The sequence below is a fragment of the Anabrus simplex genome, chromosome 2 (assembly GCF_040414725.1).
Source record: "Anabrus simplex isolate iqAnaSimp1 chromosome 2, ASM4041472v1, whole genome shotgun sequence".
Lineage (NCBI taxonomy): Eukaryota > Metazoa > Arthropoda > Insecta > Orthoptera > Tettigoniidae > Anabrus > Anabrus simplex.
Genome location: NC_090266.1, coordinates 766,701,689 through 766,724,744, shown reverse-complemented (window position 1 = coordinate 766,724,744; position 23,056 = coordinate 766,701,689). Strand labels below are relative to the sequence as shown.

The following is a 23,056-nucleotide window of genomic DNA, read 5'->3' as shown; positions in this document are numbered from 1 at the left end:
TTATGTGATTACCCCAATGAAGATCTTTCCTTATAATAAGACCTTGGTATTTACAATGATCCCCAAAGGGAACTTTCACCCCATCAACGCAGTAATTAAAACTGAGAGGACTTTTCCTATATGTGAAACTCACAACCTGACTTTTAACCCCATTTATCATCTGTCCATCTCACAACATTATCAAGGTCATTTTGAAGATTTTGAAGATTTGTGTCCTTTTGTGAAGCGATAGTTTTTGTAGGAAAATATTGCCACATTAGTCCTGACTCATCAGGATTATAAATTTGATAAGGAAGATAATTTTCCTCTTCTATACATTTTCTAAGGCTGCTGCAAAATGATGCAGATGCTTCTGTCTTTGCTCTAAAATGCTCTCCTACCTCCCTTGATTGATGGATACCAACTTGGCACACTGGGGTGAAGCGCTGGCAGCCAGGAATGTGTTAGCTGGAAAATTTATAATGTCCAATATTCAGTAGGTGGTGGAAATGGTTCTTCAGGACTTCTCTCATGTCACTTTCTGTCCTAACCAGATTTCCATTTTCATCTTAAAGTGCCTTTATGGTACTCATTGGTTTCCTTTTACCTCTGATAACTCTGTACAGTAGTTTCTTATTGCCTTTGCTGTCTTCCTCCAGTTTCTGAGTGAATATATTCCATGCCTTGGTCTTTTCTTCTGTAACTGTTCTTTTAACCCTGGAACCAGCAAGCGGTTTACCTTCAAGCGGCAAGCATTTAGGCAAGTTTTGCACGCAACTTCTAAAAATGTATAAAAATGTTGTTTTTCAATTTATTTTAATGTATAACATGTCATTTTATTCAGAAAAGGACGAAGAATACTATAATAGGATTTTTTTTTTTTGCTTTACGTCGCACCGACACAGATGGGTCTTATTGCGACGATGGGGTAGGAAAGGCCTAGGAAGTGGAAGGAAGCGGCCGTGGCCTTAATTAAGGTACAGCCCCGGCATTTGCCTGGTGTGAAAATGGGAAACCACGGGAAACCATCTTCAGGGCTGCCGACAATGGGGCTCGAACCACTATCTCCCGATTACTGGACACTGGCCGCACTTAAGCGACTGCAGCTATCCAGCTCGGTATAATAGGAAATTAAACTTACCAATTTAGTACCCTGAAGCATTATGGGTGAAGTATCTAACACACGCTAAGTATTCCAAAATAATCCAAAAGTTCAGGGCATCATGTATGTAGAAAATAATATTATATGACGATTTTAATATATACAAAATTTGCACAATTTAATGCTGATTAAAAGTATGTAGAAAGGTTTCACTACATTGAAGTATTGAAAAGTAAAATAGAACTGAAATAACACAAGCACACCACACCAGTTTGTGAGTTAAGTTAGATTCATCCTTGCTACCTTCGGGTTGGCTCCTCTTTCTTCCTGCTTTCATAGGTCTCCAAAAATGTTCTAATTTATGGTAGTACTGTTCATGGACACCACAATTACATCCGGGGCACCAGAAGTGGGTGCGTGCCTTTTTTTCTGCAGTCGAACAGACAGGGCACAACCGCAGTTTCTTCCCTGGGAGGCGTATCAGCTTATGTCCCATTCCTCCTGAAGGTCCAGGTGGAATGTTTTGAAGAGTTTCTTCATCTACAAGACCTTCGACAATACTAACCATAAATTCCTCATGTTGAAGGGGTTTGTCGGTGTTCAAACTATAGAGTATGTAGGCATCAAAAATTACGATTACCAACAGGTCTCTCATTAACTTTGCCTCTCGTCATTGAGGTAACCAGTTCTCAATGAGGGTAACTTCGAGTAGTGCTCTACTTAGATGCGAAGTGAACTTGTAAACTACAAGGAGAAGTTCCTCGTCGTGTCTGCCCTGTCTTTTCTCGTATAATAATAACGATGAGAAAGACCTTCCTCTATCATCATGACCATCAGACGCTAAGTCGTACAGATACTAAGATGTTAAGAAGCCTAAGATCTTCAGCAGTTAAGCTATTAAGACCTCCTTCAGCTCTTGTCGTTGATGTATATAGGCTACAGAATCTTCCTCCATCTCCCATATCACATGGTCCAGTAAGATCTGAGGTTCAATCCCTTCTTGTTTCGTAACGTTCATTCACATAGGTTGAAATCTCTTGGGCTTTCAAAGCGCCACGTAGCGAAATTTGAAAAGTAGGAGTTAACAAGTTATAACTGTCTCTTCAGAATATGGAGGGGGCTAAGCAATTCTGCAATCTCAATGATGTCCTTTTCATGGTAAAGGGCTAAAATTAGCATGGCGTGTCTGGTTGACTGACCTCGGGCTCCTGGAAATTTACTGCAAGCTATTAATATGGGTGATGTAATACCTTACTCAAGACTCAGCTTGTTCAGAATTTGTTATTGCCGTGATACAAAGAAATGAGATGATAATGTGAAATAGATGACTAAAAACCCTATATATAAGCATAATAATTTAGAATGACCTAACCACAAATTAAATATATACATCTTTCCAATTAATTCCACAGTTTGATAATTTTATGTATCTGTACAAGTTGTAAGGGGCAGTCAAATGAAAACCGAACATCTGCCAAAATACACATTCCGGGCGAAAGGTGGTAGCACTCTTGTTGTGTATCGATACTGCCATTGCTGCGGTAGGAGAACTGCATAGTGACAACTCACAGGTGCATGTAGTTGTTGGGTTATGTCGTCGTTGGTGCATGGACTGGTCTAGTGTGTTCATCCAGCTATAGAAATGGAGGCAAGCAAAGAAGAGCAGAGAAGTTTAGTTTGTTTTCTGTTGGAGCAATGCTATGAAGATACTGTAGAGACTGCGACGCACTATAAAGTCAAAACGTCCTCGAATGCTGTTGGACGGAGTCATCCTGTTGAATGATAATATTTGCTGCCAAACTTTCAATCTGGCAAAAGCTACACTTCAGCGATTTGGTTGGGAAACACTTCAGTATCCTCCTTACAGCCCGGATATTTCACCTTGTGGTATTCCTATTTTTGGCAACCTGAAGAAGGGCATTCTTGAATGTCAGTTTCATTTGGACGAGGAAGTGCAAGAGTGGGTGCTGTTGTGGATTCTTCAGCGACCTACCTCTGTCTACAAAACTGGAATTGATCATCTCATCTCCCAGTGGGATAAATGTATTAACGCTTTTGGTAATTACTTTGGAATAAAACCATTCCATGGTTGTGTTGTAGCGGGTGTTCGGTTTTTATTTGACTGCCCCTTATAGAAGTAACAGACATTAAAGGAGCGAGAAGGATCGCTGGTACAAATGAGTGGGAATAATAGCAGGAGGGTGCTCTGAATGAGGAAATAAATGCAAAGTTGGAAGGAACTCTATGGATGAAGCGGTATGCAAAATCCAACTTATATAGTGGGGTAATGTGAGGCAAATGGAGGAGGATTGCTTACCTAGGAGGGTAAGAGAAATAGAGGGAGACAAAGACGACGATGGTTAGACTCAGTTTCGGACGATTTAAGGATAAAACATAAATAAGGCCATAAAACTAGTTTCAAATAGAGGATTGTGGGTGTGGTTAGTAAATTCAGAGGCTTGCAGACTGAACGCTGAAAGGCATATGAGTCTATAATGAAGATGAACAGTACGTATGAGTATCTTCCTCGTAAGGTGGTGTGTTACTGATACTTTTTCCAGTTTAGTTCCTGTTACTGCTTGATACCTGTATACTTCCTGCTCATAGTTACAGTATAATCCCGAATACCACCCGCCACCGAATAAGACCTGCACCCTAAATTTGAGATCGCAAAATACGAGAAAAATAAAAAAAATCAAATAACTTACATAAGTTACCTATTTAATTTTCTTTAAATATACCACAAATATAAATTCAAACAGCTTACAATTAATAAAATCATCACAAAAATCGTAAATAAAATCGGTCCAATACTCAGATCATTCACAATTCACCAACATCTTCTGAAGTTTCACCATAGGAACTTTATTCGCTGGCATCTTTCCACAAATAGTTGTCCTCACTATCAATCACTGAATTTGAAATTCCACATTTCTTAAAGCTTTTAGACACTAGATCATTGGGATTGCGCGCCCATGCGGTCTTGATACAGCTGCATATTAGTCCAACTTCAGGCCTTTTCACTCGTCCGGCTGGTGTTAACCGTGTGATCACCATCAGACATCCATTCTGTGCACAAGTGTTTCATTGCAGTTTTGAAAGGCCGGTTCACACACACATCCAACGGTTGTAGAATAGAAGTGTGTCCTCCGGGAATTATCTCAAGATCGTTTTTTCCTTTCCTCATCATATCTTTTACGGCGTCAGTTGTATGTCCTCGGTAACTGTCCAATACAAGCATGTTTTGTTTTTGTAACAAAGCTCCCGGGCGACGTTGCCAAACGCACTTCACCCAGTCCTCAACTAACGCACTGTCCATCCAGCCGGGCTCATGTGTTCTAACAATAACACCGGGCGGCAAGTTTCCTTTCGGAAGTGTTTTCCTTTTCAGAACCACATATGGAGGGAGTTTGGGTCCATCCGCTAATATGCACAACATTACCGTGCATCGTTGCTTTTCGTTACCACCTGTTCTGATGGTTACACCTTTAGAAACCTTCGTATCCACTGTATTTTCCAACAGCATTTCAAAATAGACAGGTGTCTTGTCAGCATTCCCAATTTGAGACAGCAAATAAGAATTTTGTTTCCTCAAATGAATAATGTGATGTTGAAAGGCCATTCATTTTTCTTCGTACGCCCCAGGGAGACGTTGTGAAATAGACGTACATCTCCGAATGCACAATCCCTTTCTCTGATAAAAGTTTTGGATCCATCTGCAGGTTGCAGTAAAACCCTGTGTTTTGAGATCTTTTTAGATCTCTAGTGCTTTCAATTGACACATTTCACTAGAAACACCATATCCTAACTCACAATTTTGTATCACATATTTGTAGAGTTGTTCTTCAATTTCCAGAAACATTGCACTCCACCCGCAGAACGCTCTGCAATCGCAGTTACTTTTTTAGAAGTTTTTCCTTCTTCTTCCGCCAATCACAAATACATGATTCATCAATATCGTACTTTCTGCCAACAGCACGATTTCCGTATATTTCAGCTTCGCCTACAACTTTAAGTTTCTCACGCACGGTAAATGACCACAGGCACTGTTTTGAATCCATCGCTTACTATCGAGACAGCACTTTCACGGGACAGATACAGAACTCGAATATGAGCGATGTAGACTTCCGTAACCAACAATCTCGACTCTCGCAAAGTACGTTATCCCGCGAGATCAGCTATTCACGCACCCAGCATGCCAGCAGCACTTGTAAAACAAATGATGATCGAGCATCCGCAGCAGCAGCTTTCATATTTACCGCATATTTACCCATATTCTTTGATTTACCATATTTCATTACCTTACATTTCGTGTTTACATGCCACTGTAACTGTATTGAGAAAAAATCAATGTTATTTTGTAGAACGCAACTAAAACACAATAAGACCTGAATGCCCATTTACATGTTGTATATTGTGTACGGTAACCATACTCAAATCTATTTCAATACTCCATGTAAATGTAGTAAATATTTATGAGAATGAACGGCTTGAATACAACCCATACCCAAGATTTAGAACCAATATTTTGGGAAAAGAATTGCGGGTGGTATTCGGGATTATACAGTAGTCTTCTTAACTTGGACTGGATTTTTTTACTTTCTTGGACACATGTTTTGATTTCTATTCTAGATGGCTCCACAGCCAATTTCCAACCAGGCTAACAAACTGCGTGCTGAAATTCTCAAGCTTGAAGGTAAGTAATTCATATAATTCCTTCTTAGAATGAAAGCTTATAACTTACATTAATTACTTTTTAGCTCATTATAATAAACAGTGATGCCAGAATATTGAATTTATTATTTGGTAATCAACTTTACAATTACAGAAAGTTTTTCATTATTATTATTATTATTATTATTATTATTATTATTACATTTTTGTCACAATACTGTTATTTTTTGCTTTTCCAGTAACATTGGTGAGAAATTACTAGATTATTTTTTTGGGTGCAAATTCTTGTTGGTTGTAGGTTATTTTATGCTACGGTTTTAAACTGAAAATTATTATTCAAAGTTCTACATTTTGGAGAGTCCACCGTCAACACAGCCTGTAAAATACACCCTCAGTTCCTACATGAAACAGTTTTCGGGGAACGATTATATATTTTCTTATCTAACACTCATTTGACCCCCATATGGAAGAATTTGAATGTTAAAACCCTATCTTATTTAAGATCTAGGGTGTAAAAGTGACCAGCCTGAGAAATTTTGATTTTGTATGCCGAACAGTAATGGAGGAATGAATATTTTTTACAGAGTGAATGTTTTGAAATATTTATTAACATCTAGAATATAGAAGACCACTCTTCATTAAAAAAGTTATTGTTTGAAATGGTTTAGGAAGAAGGATATTGTTTTTTTGAGAGTCAGCCACCTTCTAAACCCCTTAGGGGAGAAAAGTTTTTGAAGTATACGATATTTTACACCTAGGACATAAAAGAACACCCATCTTGTAAAATTAAAACTTTGTACATCAAACAGTTTTGGAGGGATGATTAATTTAATTTACGGAGCTGACCTCATTTAATACTTTAGGGGTGGAACGTTCTTCTTCTTCTTTTCATCATAGGGCCTGTAAATATTAGTTCCTAGTTAGCGTTGACCTCTAAGATCTTTTGCTACCATGTTTTTCCTTCATTCCCACCTAGATATACCTGCTCCCTTCACAAAGCTGCAGGTTGTTCTTATTGGGTCGTCTTGGATTTTTTCTCTCTTCACCTGGTAGTCCTAGAGTGGAGAGTCTGATTCTGCCCAGCGCCTCACATTCGAAAAGTATGTGTTCAGCTGATTCCTCTGCTTCATTGCATTTCCTACATATTGAAACAGGAATGCCCATACTTCAGCTTTGTGGAGAGCATGGATTAACGCCAAGGTGTGTACGGTTCATGCTTTAGAGAAATCGAGAGAAGGGTAGTGAAATGAGTTCATTTTTAAAGTGGAACTTGCAGTTAATTAAAAAAAATGCATAGAAATTATATCACCTTTTACAGACAAATAGTTTGAAATGTCCTCAAAGATGTGAAGAAGGCGTCGTCGGCGTCGTCCCACGGCGGTTGTTAGCCCTCGATGTTGAAGGAGACTCGAACCTGGGGCGGTCGTCTGATGATAATGCAGCGTGGAATAGTTGTTTAACTTTGTATTCCACGAAGTCCCATGAAGGGAGTAGAGAAATGTAAAACTTTCGTACAGAATATCAATAGAATCTGATACGACACTTCTCTACCGCACTGCACTGCAAACCGTGGCGAGACACTGTTTATTGGCCGAACAAGTTCCACTGTGAATGGCGTTGGACGCACGTTACTTTTGGAAAAATAGATGAATTAAAAAATCACAGTTCTGTGAAAATAATTAATATCGTTCGTGCAATAGTCACTGTCGAACTTGAAGTGATAGGCAATGAAAATAATCTGGAACTTTCTGAGATACAACGGTTTATCACTTCACTTAATCTCAGTGCAAAAATAAAATAAATTAAGTCCTACGGACACAGTCTTCATACTGTTTGTAATGAGCACACTTTTTTTTTTTTTAGCCCCCACACACGTAGAAATAAATTAAAGTTTCTGCGAAGACAGAAAAGAAACAGTTTACGACATGGTCCCGTCAAAAAGAACCAAGTTCTATTACGGCACAGTCTTAACAAAAAATCGCGTAGTTTCTCAGAGATAAATTTTCCACCGAGGCACAGTATTACGCGTAGCTTAATACAACTTTTCGGCAATAGACACTGTCTTTCATGAAGGGAATTAACATAGTCCCTTGAAAAGAATTAAAGGCACCATATTTCACGAATCAGCACAGTCCTTGAAAGGAAATACCGGCACAGTCTTATGAAAGAAAATGTTAGCACAGTTCTGCGAAGTGAATTAACACAGTCTTTTGAAAATGAAGGTTGGCCACAGTCTTATGAAAAGAAAATCTCGACACTGTTTTCTCACGGAGAGAATTACACAGTCTTTGAAAGAAAGGTTGGCACTGTCCTTTATGAAACAAATTGACACTGTCCATGAAAAGAATTGTATTTTCACTAGGGCACAATCTCACGAAATAACCTAACACAGTCTCTTGGAGAGGAAACAACTAAAGCACAGTCTTTATGCCCTAAGTCCTTCAAGCACGGTTTCAAAATATCTTGTGATTATTGTACAGTCTCTTCAACACAAAATTCACAAAACGAAACAATGTTACTTGCTCGACAGACCGATATTATTAGTGAATAGGCTTTCGCTTTCACGCCCTTTCAATCGCTGGTCCTTAGCTGGACAGAGTAACGAGCTGTATCACATCAGCAGGCCCGAACAGTGAGGCGACTGGTTCACGACGAAGTGCTCACTCACACATTGTGACACACTGACCTCTTCGAAGCTGGCGACCCCCTTATATTGCTCAAGGTAGAACGGCAGGACTGGAAACCTGTGCTTCTTAAAAAATTAATATCTCGGCCATCCTTCTGCCGATTTTCACGAAATTTTGGGTAGTAGTGTTTGTTGTCCAGGCCTACAAGGTGACGTTCTTCAAATCACGATCTGCCGTTCTGTTTGTGATGAAATGCCATCGAATCAAATAAAAACTTTCGGTGTGACGTCACTTGGCCTTGGCTGCCACTCCGTAGCAGCACTCGCTTGCATGTTGACCCCCATGATGCCTTCGTGCTCGGCAGAGTCCTGCAGCGAGGCCCAGCCCGTGAGCTGCTTCAGCAGTACACTGCAATGGCCTTTGAAAGGCTCGAACAAACGAAGCCCGTGACATCATCGCACGGGCCGGTCTGGGCCAGGGCTCTGTCATTCGTATGCGGTGAGCCAAGGGCAGCACTGTGGTAGTTCTATGGGCTGACTGCTTCAATGTGTGCAGTGTACTGTGTGTCACCAGAGTGCGTTGCAATATGGTCGAGTGGAGCCGATCAAATTTGCTGTGGTTTTCAGTTTGACTTCGCTGTCTATCCTGTTATCGGAAACGAATGTGTACTGTAATTCCAAAAGAAAAGAAACCGTGAGAAAAAATCGTGAAGTAAAAAAAGAAGCAACAAACGAACTAAAAACCGCACAATACAAGACTTCTGTACTGGATCCTAAACTTAAAAGTCGTATTTGGTTGGTATTCAAGCCTGCAATTGACGGTGATGGGAAAGACGTTAATTTTGTGTGCTGTACGATCTGCGGTGAACTTTATGTACACACTAGCACTTACTTGCGGCTTCTTGCGTGGATTTCATAATTTGATAAAAGTACTCGTTCCTCGGTACTGTACTAAGACATTATCTGAAAATCCCTGAAGTATAAAACCTCACTGAAAAATTGAGTTTCATTTACCCCAGAAACTTTTTGTAAACAAAGTTTGTCGTATTGCCTTTTGGGGCTGAGATGATCATGCGACATAGAACTGTACACGTGAGAACATCTTCATTCAAGTAAAAAAAAAAAAAAAAAAAACACGTTTCTTTATTTTTAAAGGAGATTACAAATGCGTATTTCCATATCTGTAACATCTTCAGGTTTTGAGATATAAGTATCCGCATAAAAAGAATTCAAACCCTTTATCAGCCCTTCCTCCACTCCCTCCTACGTGGATTTTCCAAAAACAAAAGAGAGAGACATGTCTCTTTATTTTTAAAAGAGATAATAAATGCCACTTCACATCTGTAACATGTTCATTTTTGGAGATATATTGTAGATATGCTCAGGGATTATGTATACAAATTTTGGTTGGCAGCTATGCCCAAGCGTACACACATAATCGCGCTGCTGTAGAACCCTGGAGATGGCGTTGCCATGGTTACGGCAGTTCATTTCCTTATCCGATTCCGAGAGCAGGGGTAGTGTGGTGCCAATATCTTCATAACGGTAGGTTTCAGGGCCGTAAAACATAGTTTTCAGGCCCATAGGGCTTACCGAGATTTGTTCTGTGGGTCAAGGGGCTTAAAATGAGCTTAGTGTTGTCCTTGCACGACAAATTTGATATTTTGCCTATATTAGCCTATTATTTTTTAGCATGCTAGCCTTTGGTCACAGGGGTCCCAGGTTCGATTCCCGGCGGGGTCGGGAATTTTAACCTTAATTGGTTAATTTCGCTGGCACGGGGGTTGGGTGCATGTGTCTTCTTCATCATCATTTCATCCTCATCACGACGCGCAGGTCACCTACAGGAGTCAAATCAAAAGACGTGCATCTGGCGAGCCGAACATGTCCTCGGACACTCCGGCACTAAAAGCCATACGCCATTTCATCAAACTCCACGACTATGCCACAACCTGCCAAAGTAATGAAATTTTCCTCGTGGACTGACGTCCATGATGCTCCTATTCCAACAGATGAGCTGGAAAGATATTTAAAGCAAAATTGTGGAATGCAAGAAGATAGATATAGCATCCTATTGGAGAACAAATGGACAAAACTATCCAAAATTTCACCAGATCGCTAAGAAAGTAATATGTATGCAAGCATCATGTTCAGCTTCAGAGATAAATTGCAGTTCAGCAGGCTTTATTATCAACGCACGACAATGCTGATGGTCTTCTTTTCATTCACAGTAATTCCATTCCACCACATTAACAATGACCAATAAACTACTCACACTAAGTAAAAGCTATGTTCAGGATTGTTTTTGTTGTTGGCAAATTGCACGTCATTTCTGTTTATATTTTATTTTGAGGTAAACGCGAATGAAGTCCTATGAATATGCTTCGTGTTATTTAGATTCATTTTCAGTTAACTTGATGTCAATTGCAAATTAATATTAGCTTATAATAAAGTTTCTGTTTGTTTTCAATTATTATTATTATTATTATTATTATTATTATTATTATTATTATTATTATTATTATTATTATTATTATTATTATTATTGTTGTTGTTGTTGTTACGGAGTTATCCGTGGAAGTCAGAGGTGAAAGAAGGTGCGGGGTAGAATGGTTCTAACTACAAGTCTGAAAGATGAATTTAAAATTACCCCCTCTTAAGTAGATTTTCCAAAAACAAAAAATATATATTTTTAAAGGACATTCCAAATACCAATTTTCATGACTGTAAAATCTTCAGTTTTTGAGATATAAGTATCCACATAAAAGGTATTCAACCCCCTTTACGCCTTTTTCACCCCTATTAACAGGATTTTCCAAAAACAAGAAAAATACATGTGTCTATTTTTAAAGGAGATTCCAAATACAAATTTTCATGTCGTTAAACTGTTCAGCTTTCGAGATATAGGTACACCCATTTTAAAAATTCACTCCCATTTTCTTCCCCCTTAGCAATGTAATATCCAAAAATCCTCCCTTACTGAGCACCTACATTGTAATATGAATGTATCCCCAAAATTTCATTTTTTTATGTCTAGTAGTTTTGGCTCGGCGATGATGAATCCTTACACATGATAAAAATCATTCTTGGATCTGTATTGAAAGTACTTGTATTAAATAAAACTAGTATGTTTTTATTGTTTACCCATCTATTCAATACATTACAGTCTTAAAAATTAGGACTTTGTCCTTATCAAATTGTCAACATAACTAATTATTAAATTAGATGGTACATGTTTAGCCTCTCATTGTAGGCATCATCAGCCATTATTTCACCTTTAGAATAAATCAGGTACCTGATTGGAATTGACTTATGAAATACTGTTGATTTATAACTGTTTTGTAAAATGGATGAGAGGTCATTATACACGATTAAAATATAAGATATAGTATATTATTGGATTAACAATAATTGTAACAATAGCTGATTCGAAAAACATAACAATTATTTGAGATTATGACATAAGGTGGTTGATTTGTAATATTAAAAGTTGTTTACTATATGGTTAAAATCAGTCAGTCAGTCAGTCAGTTAGTCAGGACAAGTTATTATTTAATATATATGTATAGATTTGCTGCAGCTTTAGACTCATTAGGTAAGGTTGGAGGAGTGACGAGAAAGCCTTTCATTACAAATCTTTCCCAAACTGTGTAACTAATCAAGGATTAAGAATACTTTTTATTACTTACACAAAATGTGTATTATTATTATTATTATTATTATTATTATTATTATTATTATTATTATTATTATTATTATTATTATTATTATTATTATTATTATTGGCCCAAACACACACACACAAATTGGAGGGCATGCAAAATTTGCTGGCTTCGACACTTTTGACAAGTTGTCAGTCAGTTTGACAGTTAAGCAAGACGTGCAGAGAGGACTACGTACAGTACGAAGCACACACGTTGCCTCGCAGATGCGTTAGACAGCCTATCCACGAATTGACAGCATTTGACAGAGGCCGCATTGTGGGACTGCATGAGGCTGGTAGGTCATATCGTGCAATTGCCAGGCATGTGGGCAATTCAGATGTCATTGTGGCCCGATGTTGGAGTCAATGGATACGTGACGGCACCCATTCACATCGTGCAGGTTAAGGTTGACCAAGAAACAGCACCCCGAGGGAGGACCATCCTGTGGTGCACCAAGCATTGTGGGATCCCATAACTTCATCACTCCCAGGCAAGGCACCGCTCCAAACGCAGGTGTTAGTGTTCTGATGCAGTTGACTGGTAACAACTTATCAACAACAGGATGGTGCCATCACGAATGCACTCTGGTGGGCATTCTGCACATTACAGATCTTTGTAAATCTAATCATTTACTCACACGTCAATGGTATGAATGTATACTGGAATGGGATAATATTGGACCACTCCTTCCGGGTGCTTACATTTTTTTGTCAGGCAATGTATATCTATAGCGAGGTGAGTGTTCAAGGGTTTGATGTTAATGCTACTGTAGTTTTCTTGAAAGATGAATAACGTCTGCTGCTAAGTGCTAGTATTTGGTTATGATGTTTTATATCATCTTCCGACTTTCAATTTCCACTTTTATTATATTGTACCAACTACAACAATTTAGTATGAATGTTCCAACTTAGGATTATAATTGTCATAAAAAATGCTATCACTGTTAATGACTTTTAAACAGAATCAGCCTTTCAATTAGTATAAAAATCTGATTTATTTTTAAAGCAAAATTATGTTGAAGTCTATCTATTATTTGGCCTTTATTATTAAAGAACAAACTGGGGATATTTTTCTGAATCACAACACATTGGTTTTTTTAAATTTGTGATTTGTCATCTGGCTATAGAAATGACTGGCATCTACAGTAGAAGTCCGCTATAGCGAGTACGGCATATAACGAGAACCCATTTATACCGACAATATTATACTGTCCCTTCAAAATGTCTATATTAAACTGTGTATTATCCTTCGGTTACAGCGAGAGCCCTATCACTGACACCTCTGTTATTACGAGCGATTATGCGCGCGCGATTTCTTCCATTATCGATATTTATGCACCCCAGCGATTATGTTGTATGCAATCAATTACCTTCGATGTCGTTTCCTCGCTATGTTCACTACCGAGTGCTCTCGTCGACATTCGATGGCGATGTTGGAGTCACCGAGCTCGATAGCTGCAGTCGCTTAAGTGCGGCCAGTATCGAGTTATCGGGAGATAGTGTGTTCGAACCCCACTGTCGGCAGCCCTGAAGATCCATGGTTTCTCATTTTCACACCAGGCATATGCTTGGGCTGTACCTTAATTAAGGCCACGGCCGTTTCCTTCCCATTCCTAGGCCTTTCCAATCCCATCGTCGCCATAAGATATATCTGTGTCGGTGCGACGTAAAGCAAATAGCAGGGAAAAAAATACAAAAAATAAATGTTGGAGTCTGTTAGTAATACCCATCGACTGCTGTTCCGTAAAGTAAATTCGAAATGAAAAACGTATTTTCGTAAAAAAATAACGTGTCCAATAACAGTTCTTAACTCGTTAAAAATAAAGGCTGACTAAACGATTGCTTAATTTTAATGTTAAATACTGCAATTAAGTAAAAATGGATTACACCTCGAGATATGGCAGAGTGCATAGGTGATTTCACAGATTAGTTTATACTTTCTCGCATCTGGTTAAATTACGAAAAGCTTATGTAAATTTATAGCGAGAAGGTTATAATTTCTCTAATGGCGCTTGAAGTATGTTTTCAGCATACGTATAGTATGCTTAAGTTACAGCTCTGGAATGCCACACTAATTATACTGTTCCTTTATAATTTAGAATTTTCTTTAATAGATCTGTACGGAAATTTGATATGTTTTACCTTGTCCTTAGTTGGCAGCCTGTAAATACAGGACATTGTTCCTAAATAAATGGAAATATTATTATTGTGAAGAATATAAGTCGAAATATCAATGGGAAGAACCTTTGCAACCTTCACCATATCTACACAGCAGTGATGTGAATTTTTCTCCTTAGGTTGTAAAAAAAGGTATGTATTAGAAAATATGCAGAAGTAGATTCTCCCCCCCTCCCCCACAAGATGTTTGCAATTGGTGATATAGTGTTCTTGTACACTTTTCAGAAGAAAAAAGGGCTTCTTTTTCTGGCAAGTCTTTCACAAAGTAGTAACAAATACTACTTAGCATTAAAGAAGGTTGCATAACTGAAATATCTCCTCATTAATCCATGCTGTATTCAGCGTCCATAATACATCAGTCTTGCAAACCTACAAATGATATAGTAGCCAAGATTCTTTAGCTCATCATACAGAAACTTGAATAAACATTCTCTCTTTTTTGGAAAGTCTCAGAGAGTAATCTAAACACCAAGCTTGATACCTGCAGTCGCTTAAGTGCGGCTAGTATTCAGGTGATATTGGGTTCGAACCCTACTGTCGGCAGCCCTGAAGATGGTTTTCCATGGTTTCCCATTTTCATACCAGGCAAATACTGGGGCTGTACCTTAATTAAGGCCACAGCCGCTTCCTTCCCATTCCTAATCCTCTCCTGTCCCATCATCACTGTAAAACCTATCTGTGTCGGTGCAGCGTAAAGCAACTTGTAAAAAAAAATTTTTTAAAAATATAAATACAAATATATAAATATAAAAATAAATATATAAATAAATATTAAAAAACTCAATTCACCCTTGTATATTACATTAAAAAAAAAGAAAGTATCAATTAATTTGTAGTTTTCCAGTTGATGTTACGGATCTACAAACTGAACTGGTATGTTTGTGGTAAACCTCACAAAATATTTCTGAAGAGCGAGACTTAGTTCTGTCTGTTAGAACATGGTAGAAATTATTCAGTTCTCATGATGCTGTATGCATTTTTTATAATTTTTGAGTCAGTAGTTATCAAAGTTCAAAAGCAAAATAATTTTCAGAAAATTTCAGCACTTATACTTCCCATTGAATGTGGCTGTTGACAATCCCAGCGAAAACTTACCTTATTTAAAGCCCATCATTAATGGTACCACATTCAAGTGAAAAATATGTGGCTTAATTAATGGGAAGTTTGTGTATGTACAGGAGAGTACAGTCTACACTGGAGGTATGCTCAATGGGTTTGCTTAAATTATCAGCAGCAGCAAAAACTGTTGTGGCATCTTTAGTGCCTCTTCATTTGTTCCACTTTTTTTTTTTTTTTGTATCTGTCTCTTGGCACAGGCCAGAGCAAAGTGTAGCTTCTACCGAAGTCCCAATATCATCCATGGCTGTGACAATATGGAAGCTGCTGGGATATGTGTCGTGCTGAGTAATGACATTTGGAGCACAACTAGTGTTTGAGTGTTATGAAAGGTGTTGCTCATAGGATCACTCGTGCTACAGTAGCACCTTCTGGTCCAGTGAGGAAAGCAATGGCAAACCACCTCACTCCTCATCTTGCATAGCTTTTGGTGGTCCTAACTGAGGATCCAACCAGCCTCTGGGCTGATGACCTAACAGACAGAAGCAAACTTTATCCCTTACTCCTGTAAATATCACAGGTAAGGATCTAACATCCTACGCAAGTGAAGCCTGTTGTAACATGAGGGCTTAAAATTTGTGTGATAATAGCAGACAATAACAGAGTGAACCATGTAATGTTTAAGGACTTGTCATTATCTGCAAGTTATGAGTGTCGTCTCTCAATCAATTTCAAAACTTTCATTTTCGACAGTGTGTATATTTTAAAAATTATCATAATCAGCTGAGCTTAACCAAACAGACTCTGCAAAAAGCTTTAATGTTTCCACCATTTTATTACCATGACAAATTAACAGCTGCAAAGTTCTCAGATATCAGAAGTTTGTACCCAAAGAAAGTGGTTGTTAGCTGAGAATGGCTCCCAAACTGAACTTCAGAATAGTTTTTCCACATAGGTACTCTTGAACAACAACTCTTGTGCAGTTAATAACTTCTATGAAACTACATTTCCTGTGATCAAACAAGAGTGTAGAACGGAGTAAAGAATTGCACATTTTCTGCAAACTGTGTCTCGGTAATGGAAAATAATGAATATTTAAAAAAGTTATTGTATTTCCCTCTGGGAAAATCAAATGGGCATAATGCCTTTCAAAAAATGTGTGATGCTATGTTGCCTAGCAACCATGCAGGCTGTGATCTGAAGTATTGATGGAGAATGGACCATGACATTAAGATCCATGGTTTGTGCAGCTCTCAAGGTAATGTCGTCAGCTAACATAATGTAACACATTTTGTTACATAACAGTATTACATTACACGAATGTTTGAATAACCCTCAACTGTTAAGTCCAAATGTGTGGTTTATGGTGAGAGTTACTGTAGACATATCCTAGTGTGTGAACCATGGGCAACGGCTGAGTGGCAAAGTTAATCGTCCTCAGAGTAGGGATACCCACTGCTGTCAGATCAATCAATCAATCAATCAATCAATCAATCAATCAATCAATCAATCAATCAATCAATCAATCAATCAATCAATCAATCAATCAATCACTCAATCAATCAATACTGATCTGCATTTAGGGCAGTCGCCCAGGTGGCAGATTCCCTATCTGTTGCTTTCCTAGCCTTTTCCTAAATTATTTCAAAGAAATTGGAAACTTATTGAACGTCTCCCTTGGTAAGTTATTCCAATCCCTAACTCCTATTCCTATAAACGAATATTTGCCCCAGTTTGTCCTCTTGAATTCCAACTTTATTTTCATATTGTGATCTTTCCTACTTTTTAAACGCCATTCAAACTTATTCATCTACTAATGTCATTCCACGCCATCTCTCTGCTGACAGCTCGGAACATACCACTTAGTCGAGCAGCTCTTCTTCTTTCTCTCAATTCTTCCCAACTCAAACTTTGCAACATTTTTGTAACGCTACTCTTTTGTCGGAAATCACCCGAACAAATCGAGCTGCTTTTCTTTGGATTTTTTCCAGTTCTTGAATCAGGTAATCCTGGTGAGGGTCCCATATACTGGAACCATACTCTAGTTGGGGTCTTACCAGAGACTTATATGCCCTCTCCTTTATATCCTTACTACAACCCATAAACACCCTCATAACCATGTGCAGAGATCTGTACCCTTTATTTACAATCATATTTATGTGATTACCCCAATGAAGATCTTTCCTTATATTAACACCTAGATACTTACAATGATCCCCAAAAGGAACTTTCACCCCATCAATGCAGTACTTAAAACTGAGAGGACTTTTCCTATTTGTGAAACTCACAACCTGACTTTTAACCCCGTTTATCATCATACCATTGCCTGCTGTCCATCTCACAACATTTTCGAGGTCACGTTGCAGTTGCTCACAATCTTGTGTAACTTATTTATCACTCTATAGAGGATAACATCATCCGCAAAAAGCCTTACCTCCGATTCCACTCCTTTACTCATATCATTTATAGAAAACATAAAGGTCCGATAATACTGCCTTGAGGAATTCCCCTCTTAATTATTACAGGGTCAGATAAAGCTTCACCTACTCTAATTCTCTGAGATCTATTTTCTAGAAATATAGCAACCCATTCAGTCACTCTTTTGTCTAGTCTAATTGCACTCATTTTTGCCAGTAGTCTCCCACGATCCACCCTATCAAATGCTTTAGACAGGTTAATCGCGATACAGTCCATTTGACCTCCAGAATCCAAGATATCTGCTATATCTTGCTGGAATCCTACAAGTTGAGCTTCAGTGGAATAACCTTTCCTAAAACCGAATTGCCTTGTATCGAACCAGTTATTAATTTCACAAACATGCATAATATAATCAGAAAGAATGCCTTCCCAAAGCTTACATACAATGCATGTCAAACTTACTGGCCTGCTATGGAATTGGGGTGGACATTTTTGACATGTTCCAAGCCAGGACCCTCCTGTTGTTCTGGCAGCTAGAACTATACAATCAACCGGTGGTCCCTACCTCCTATAGGAGAGATTCTCACTGTGACTATGTGTAAGTAAGGCAAGCATCCTGCTTCACAGAATGTACCAAGCTCAGAATATTTTAAACAAGCCTTGAACCTATGGGAGTAACTCAGTCCCACTTCTATTTGACAGAGGAGGGACTCCGTTTAAACTTACGTACTTAGTTATGTCCTTTTACTCTTTTGGAGAGCACAGGGCTTTGACAACAGAGCGCCAAAGTATCCTATTTTGAGCTAGGATCTTCAGTTCTCCAAAGGTCTTCCCTTCTTGTTTTGCCTCCTCCATCACACTGTGTCTCCATGACTTTCTGGGTCTACCTCTCTTCCATTATCCTTGGGGGTTCCAAAACAGCCTTTCTCTCCACTGCATCCTGCTGCTTCTGCAGTGTGTGGCCGATCCATTTCAATTTCCTCCGGTTTATTTGTATGCCAATGGGCTCTTCTGTTTGTTTCCAGAGATCTTCCTTTGAAATTACTTTTGGCAAAAAATGCATTTAATTCTCCTTTAGCATCTATTTATAAATACCTGTAGTTAATGAGTGATCTCTGAGGTAACTTTCCCGGTTTCACAACCATGTAACAATACTGTTTTTACATTTGTTCGAAAAATGCGAAGTTTGGTTTTTTTCATTGAGATTTCTCTGGCCCTCCATATCGGATAGAGTTGTATGAATGCCACATTTGCTTTGTGGATTCTCATTTGACATCAGCAGCTTCTCCTCCATCCTGCGTAACCATACTGCCAAGATATGTAAACTCTTCGACTTCTTGAATGTCTTCATCATTGACAATGAATTTCTGTTTGCTCTTCACGTTGATATTCATTGCTTTTGTTTTCTGGGCATTTACCTTGGAAACTACTTGGCAAATAAAATGGAATTCAATGCGGATCCATCAATATCAATGAGGCTTATGCAAGAAAGAAAGTAGAACTGGCAGAGTCAGCAAAGAGTGTGCATCCGGTTGTGCTAGGAGTTAAAGATATTCAGGTAAGTGGAGATAATGAGGAAGAGATAGATTAGAAAGTGTTCTTAACAGGTGTTAAAATGGGAACGACTGTTAATCAGGAGTTCTATTGCACACAACATAATTTTGGTTAGGCTCGTAAATGAGGAGATGACTTGGGTAGATTTAGCCGTTGGAGAAATTAGGATGAGAACTGTCTGCATGAACCGTGGCAGCTAATCACACTAACCACTACACCACAGAGGTGGTCGATACAATACTATACCATACAATAAAACTTTCACCACAGGAACAATATTACGCATTTAGTACAATTAAATAAAGTACGGTGTAATTATATAATTAAAATCATTTAGTATTTGACTACACACTAAGAAACTAACAGATACCCTTGCTACCCTTCCTCATAGCACATGCAGTGTCCACTACTTGCTGTGGCGGTATACAAATCGGTTATCCGGGACAAACGACATTCTGTGCGTATTTCCTCTAATAATTTTGTTAATAATTAAATAAGATGAGGGAAAAATTAGCCAATAAGACAACAGGGCTTGTACAAATTGCTTTGTTTAAAAATAATTTCTATAATTCCTAGTTTCAGCTGGCTAAAATGGAATAAAAATGTAATCTTTTATCCACAAAGTGAGGGGCAACTGCCCCCTCTCCCCCACAATCGCCGCTACTGCCCTGTATAAAAAGGAAGGCAGGAAGAAATGTAGAAATTATAGGGGCATCACTCAACTTTCTCAATCAAACTTCTGGAGAAGATCATTTGAAAATGAATTAGGAATATAATTGAACCGTTATTGGAGGAGGAGCAACGCGGGTTCAGGAACAACTGAAGCACTACAAACCTGATATTTGCCACCAGAATGATAACGGAGAAGCACTGGGAATAGGCTATGTTAAGAACTTAGTGATGGTTTTTATGGACATCGAGAAGGCCTACGACAGTGTGCCTAGAGAGATAATCTGGGAATACCTAGAAGGTATAGGTCTGCCAGATATCCTGATTGATAAAGTAAAGATGCTCTATCAAAAGTGCTTAACCTGTGTCTAAATATTGGATGGAAGATCAGATTGGTTTGAAACCAAAAGAGAAGTCCAGCAGGGAAGTGCCTTGTCACCACTCCTGTTCATCATTGACATGGATTTGATCATAAAATCCAACAAAGAACATTGCAAAGAGCCTGACTCTCTAACATTTGCAGATGATGTTCTGATCTGGGGAGAAAATGAAGCAGACATACAGGAGAAACTAAATCCCTGGAATAGCAATTTAAAGAATATGGACTAAAAATCTTTAAATGATTATCAACAGTAAAGGCACAGATTCAAACAATTTTCTGGAGGGAAGTCTATTGCAGTCTGGTTCTAACTTCAAATAGGCTACCTTGGAAGAATCACTTCAAAAGATAACACATTAAATTAAGAAATATTTAACAGGACTCAGAAATCTTCTCAATTTCATTTTCAAGTGAGAAACCTGTTCTGGGATGATAAAATACCCCAGAAATCAAAACTGACCATGTTTCATACCTGCTTCATTCCATTTCTCACATACGGACTTGAAACATGTACCCTTCATAACAAGGCAAATAGTAAAATCCAGTCAACAGAAATGAAATTCACCAGAACAATGAACCAAAAGACCAGGAAGGACAAGATTAGAAATGAAGCAAATAGAAAGGAGGCTGGCATCAAAATGCCTGTTGCCAAGCTTTTAGGAAGAGGCAGGCTGCAATGGTTTGGACATGTTATGACGATGGACAGAACGAGAACAGCAAGGAATTATTTTGACAGAGAAGTGAAAGGGGGAGGCCAAGGAATTGATGGATAGAGACAGTGAAATCGGAGGTTAGCAAGAGGAATGCTAAGTGGGAAGATCCTAAAGGAACAGAAACTAAACTTTAACAGGATGAAGTAGCAAGCGCTTGTACTCCACACCTGGGAAACTGGAGCTTGAAGATGATGATGTATGGATGTAAGAAATTTGTAAAATTTACTTTGCACAGAAATCCTCTGGAAGCAAATTTCAGTTATGCAAATGACACCTCACTTTTCTTTCAAATTTCTGATCATGGCTTAACAGTTGCAGAACTCTTAATTTGAGCCATGGCATACTAATGACTGACACTTTCAGCAGTACTACCATGTACCAACAGGGAAGCTGCAAACCAACAATCTTGAGAACAGATTTAGCTGTTACCTGCAGCTTTCAGGAAGGTAATTATCATATATCAGTTACACAGTTCATGGAGTGTGATAAAAAATCATACCATAATACATCATGCTCGAAAATTTCATGTGATTTGACTTTTTTTTACAATAGAAACAGGAGTGTACCACTGACCCTTTAGGATGAGAGATTATCTTTAGTGCTGTCGCCCAGGTGGCAGATTATACTTTCACTAGAAATACTGTTATAAGTCTCAATTAATACAGTATATGGTATTGATAACATCAGCCAAAAGATTAATTAATTATAATACAAGGTAGTGGAACTGAGGCTGTACTTGTATTTTGGTATTGCTGATCTTGAAGGATAGCCTATATCCATTACGGTAGTGGTTGGCGAATTTGCTTGAATCTTTTTGTCAATTGATTTTTGACTCGACATTAGCCCCTGACGGTACGTACTACGGCTCCACTCTGAAAAAAAAAAAAGAATACCCTTCAGTATCAGCTCACTGTCAGTTCTGCCTTTCACTGCCTTTCAAACGGTAAGGAAGAAATTTCCCAGACCTCTCTGACTCCACCCTTGAAGAGAAAGACACCGGGATCATCCGGAAGATGTGCAACAATCTTGAGAACAGATTTAGCTGTTACCTGCAGCTTTCAGGAAGGTAATTATCATATATCAGTTACACAGTTCATGGAGTGTGATAAAAAATCATACCATAATACATCATGCTCGAAAATTTCATGTGATTTGACTTTTTTTTAACCTAGAGGTACTGAGTTTGATGGGATTATATTCAACCTTCTCATTGTCACTTTCTTCTGACTTTCTGATATACCCATATACCCATATATACCCATCAAGATCAGCAATACTGGAATAAAAGTACAGCCTTCGTTTCACTACCTTGTACTATAATTAATTATCTTGCGGCTAATTTTCAATCCCGTAGGTCTATACTGTATTAGTTGAGACTTAAAAGTGAAAGTATAATCTGCTACCTGGGCAACAGCACCTAATGCAGATCACTGATTATTAGTGCAATTTTCATTGATTAATCAAACTGTATATCGGTAACTAAGGTAAAATAGGGCATTCATTCCAATATATAATTTGAGGTTATAATATTCGATGCAATATTGAACTGAAATATACAATATAAACATCAAATAGAATATTAAAAAATACACAAAAAATTTTTTTTACACATTTATTTATATAAAGCGTGTACATTTTAAAAGACTGGGTTTGCTTTAAATGGGTTGGAGATCACATGTACCACTCTGAGATATAACTACAGTGACAATCCAGAGACCGTAAGCACTATCCAATATCTTCTCACAATCAACGGGCAGTAGATCACATGTACCACTCGGAGATATAACAACAAACAGTAACAATCATTGAGCTCCAGAGACCGAAAGCACTATCCAATATCTTAAGATGTACAATATTAGAAGGATCCACCTTTCAATACTCCGTTGTAAGTTGAACTAAAAAGAAGTCACAACTTGTTTATTGGGACCGGTTTCGACACATTACAAGTGTCATCATCAGCCAAATAGTAAAATAGGGCAAGATATAAAGATCTTAAAACAACTAA

General features: G+C 38.2%; 1 protein-coding gene across 6 annotated transcripts in view; it reads left to right on the top strand.

Annotated features, from left to right (window-relative positions):
- Positions 1-23,056, top strand: part of LOC136864441 (sarcolemmal membrane-associated protein) — a 700,905-nt gene that overhangs the window by 431,575 nt on the left and 246,274 nt on the right. For all 6 annotated transcript variants that reach the window (XR_010859312.2, XM_067141439.2, XM_067141440.2 and 3 more), the window contains one exon: positions 5,714-5,777. Coding sequence is in view for 5 of the 6 variants with exons in the window: in XM_067141439.2 (XP_066997540.1) it covers positions 5,714-5,777 (64 nt within the window). In the remaining variant the exon portion in view is untranslated. The remainder of the gene's footprint in view (positions 1-5,713; positions 5,778-23,056) is intronic.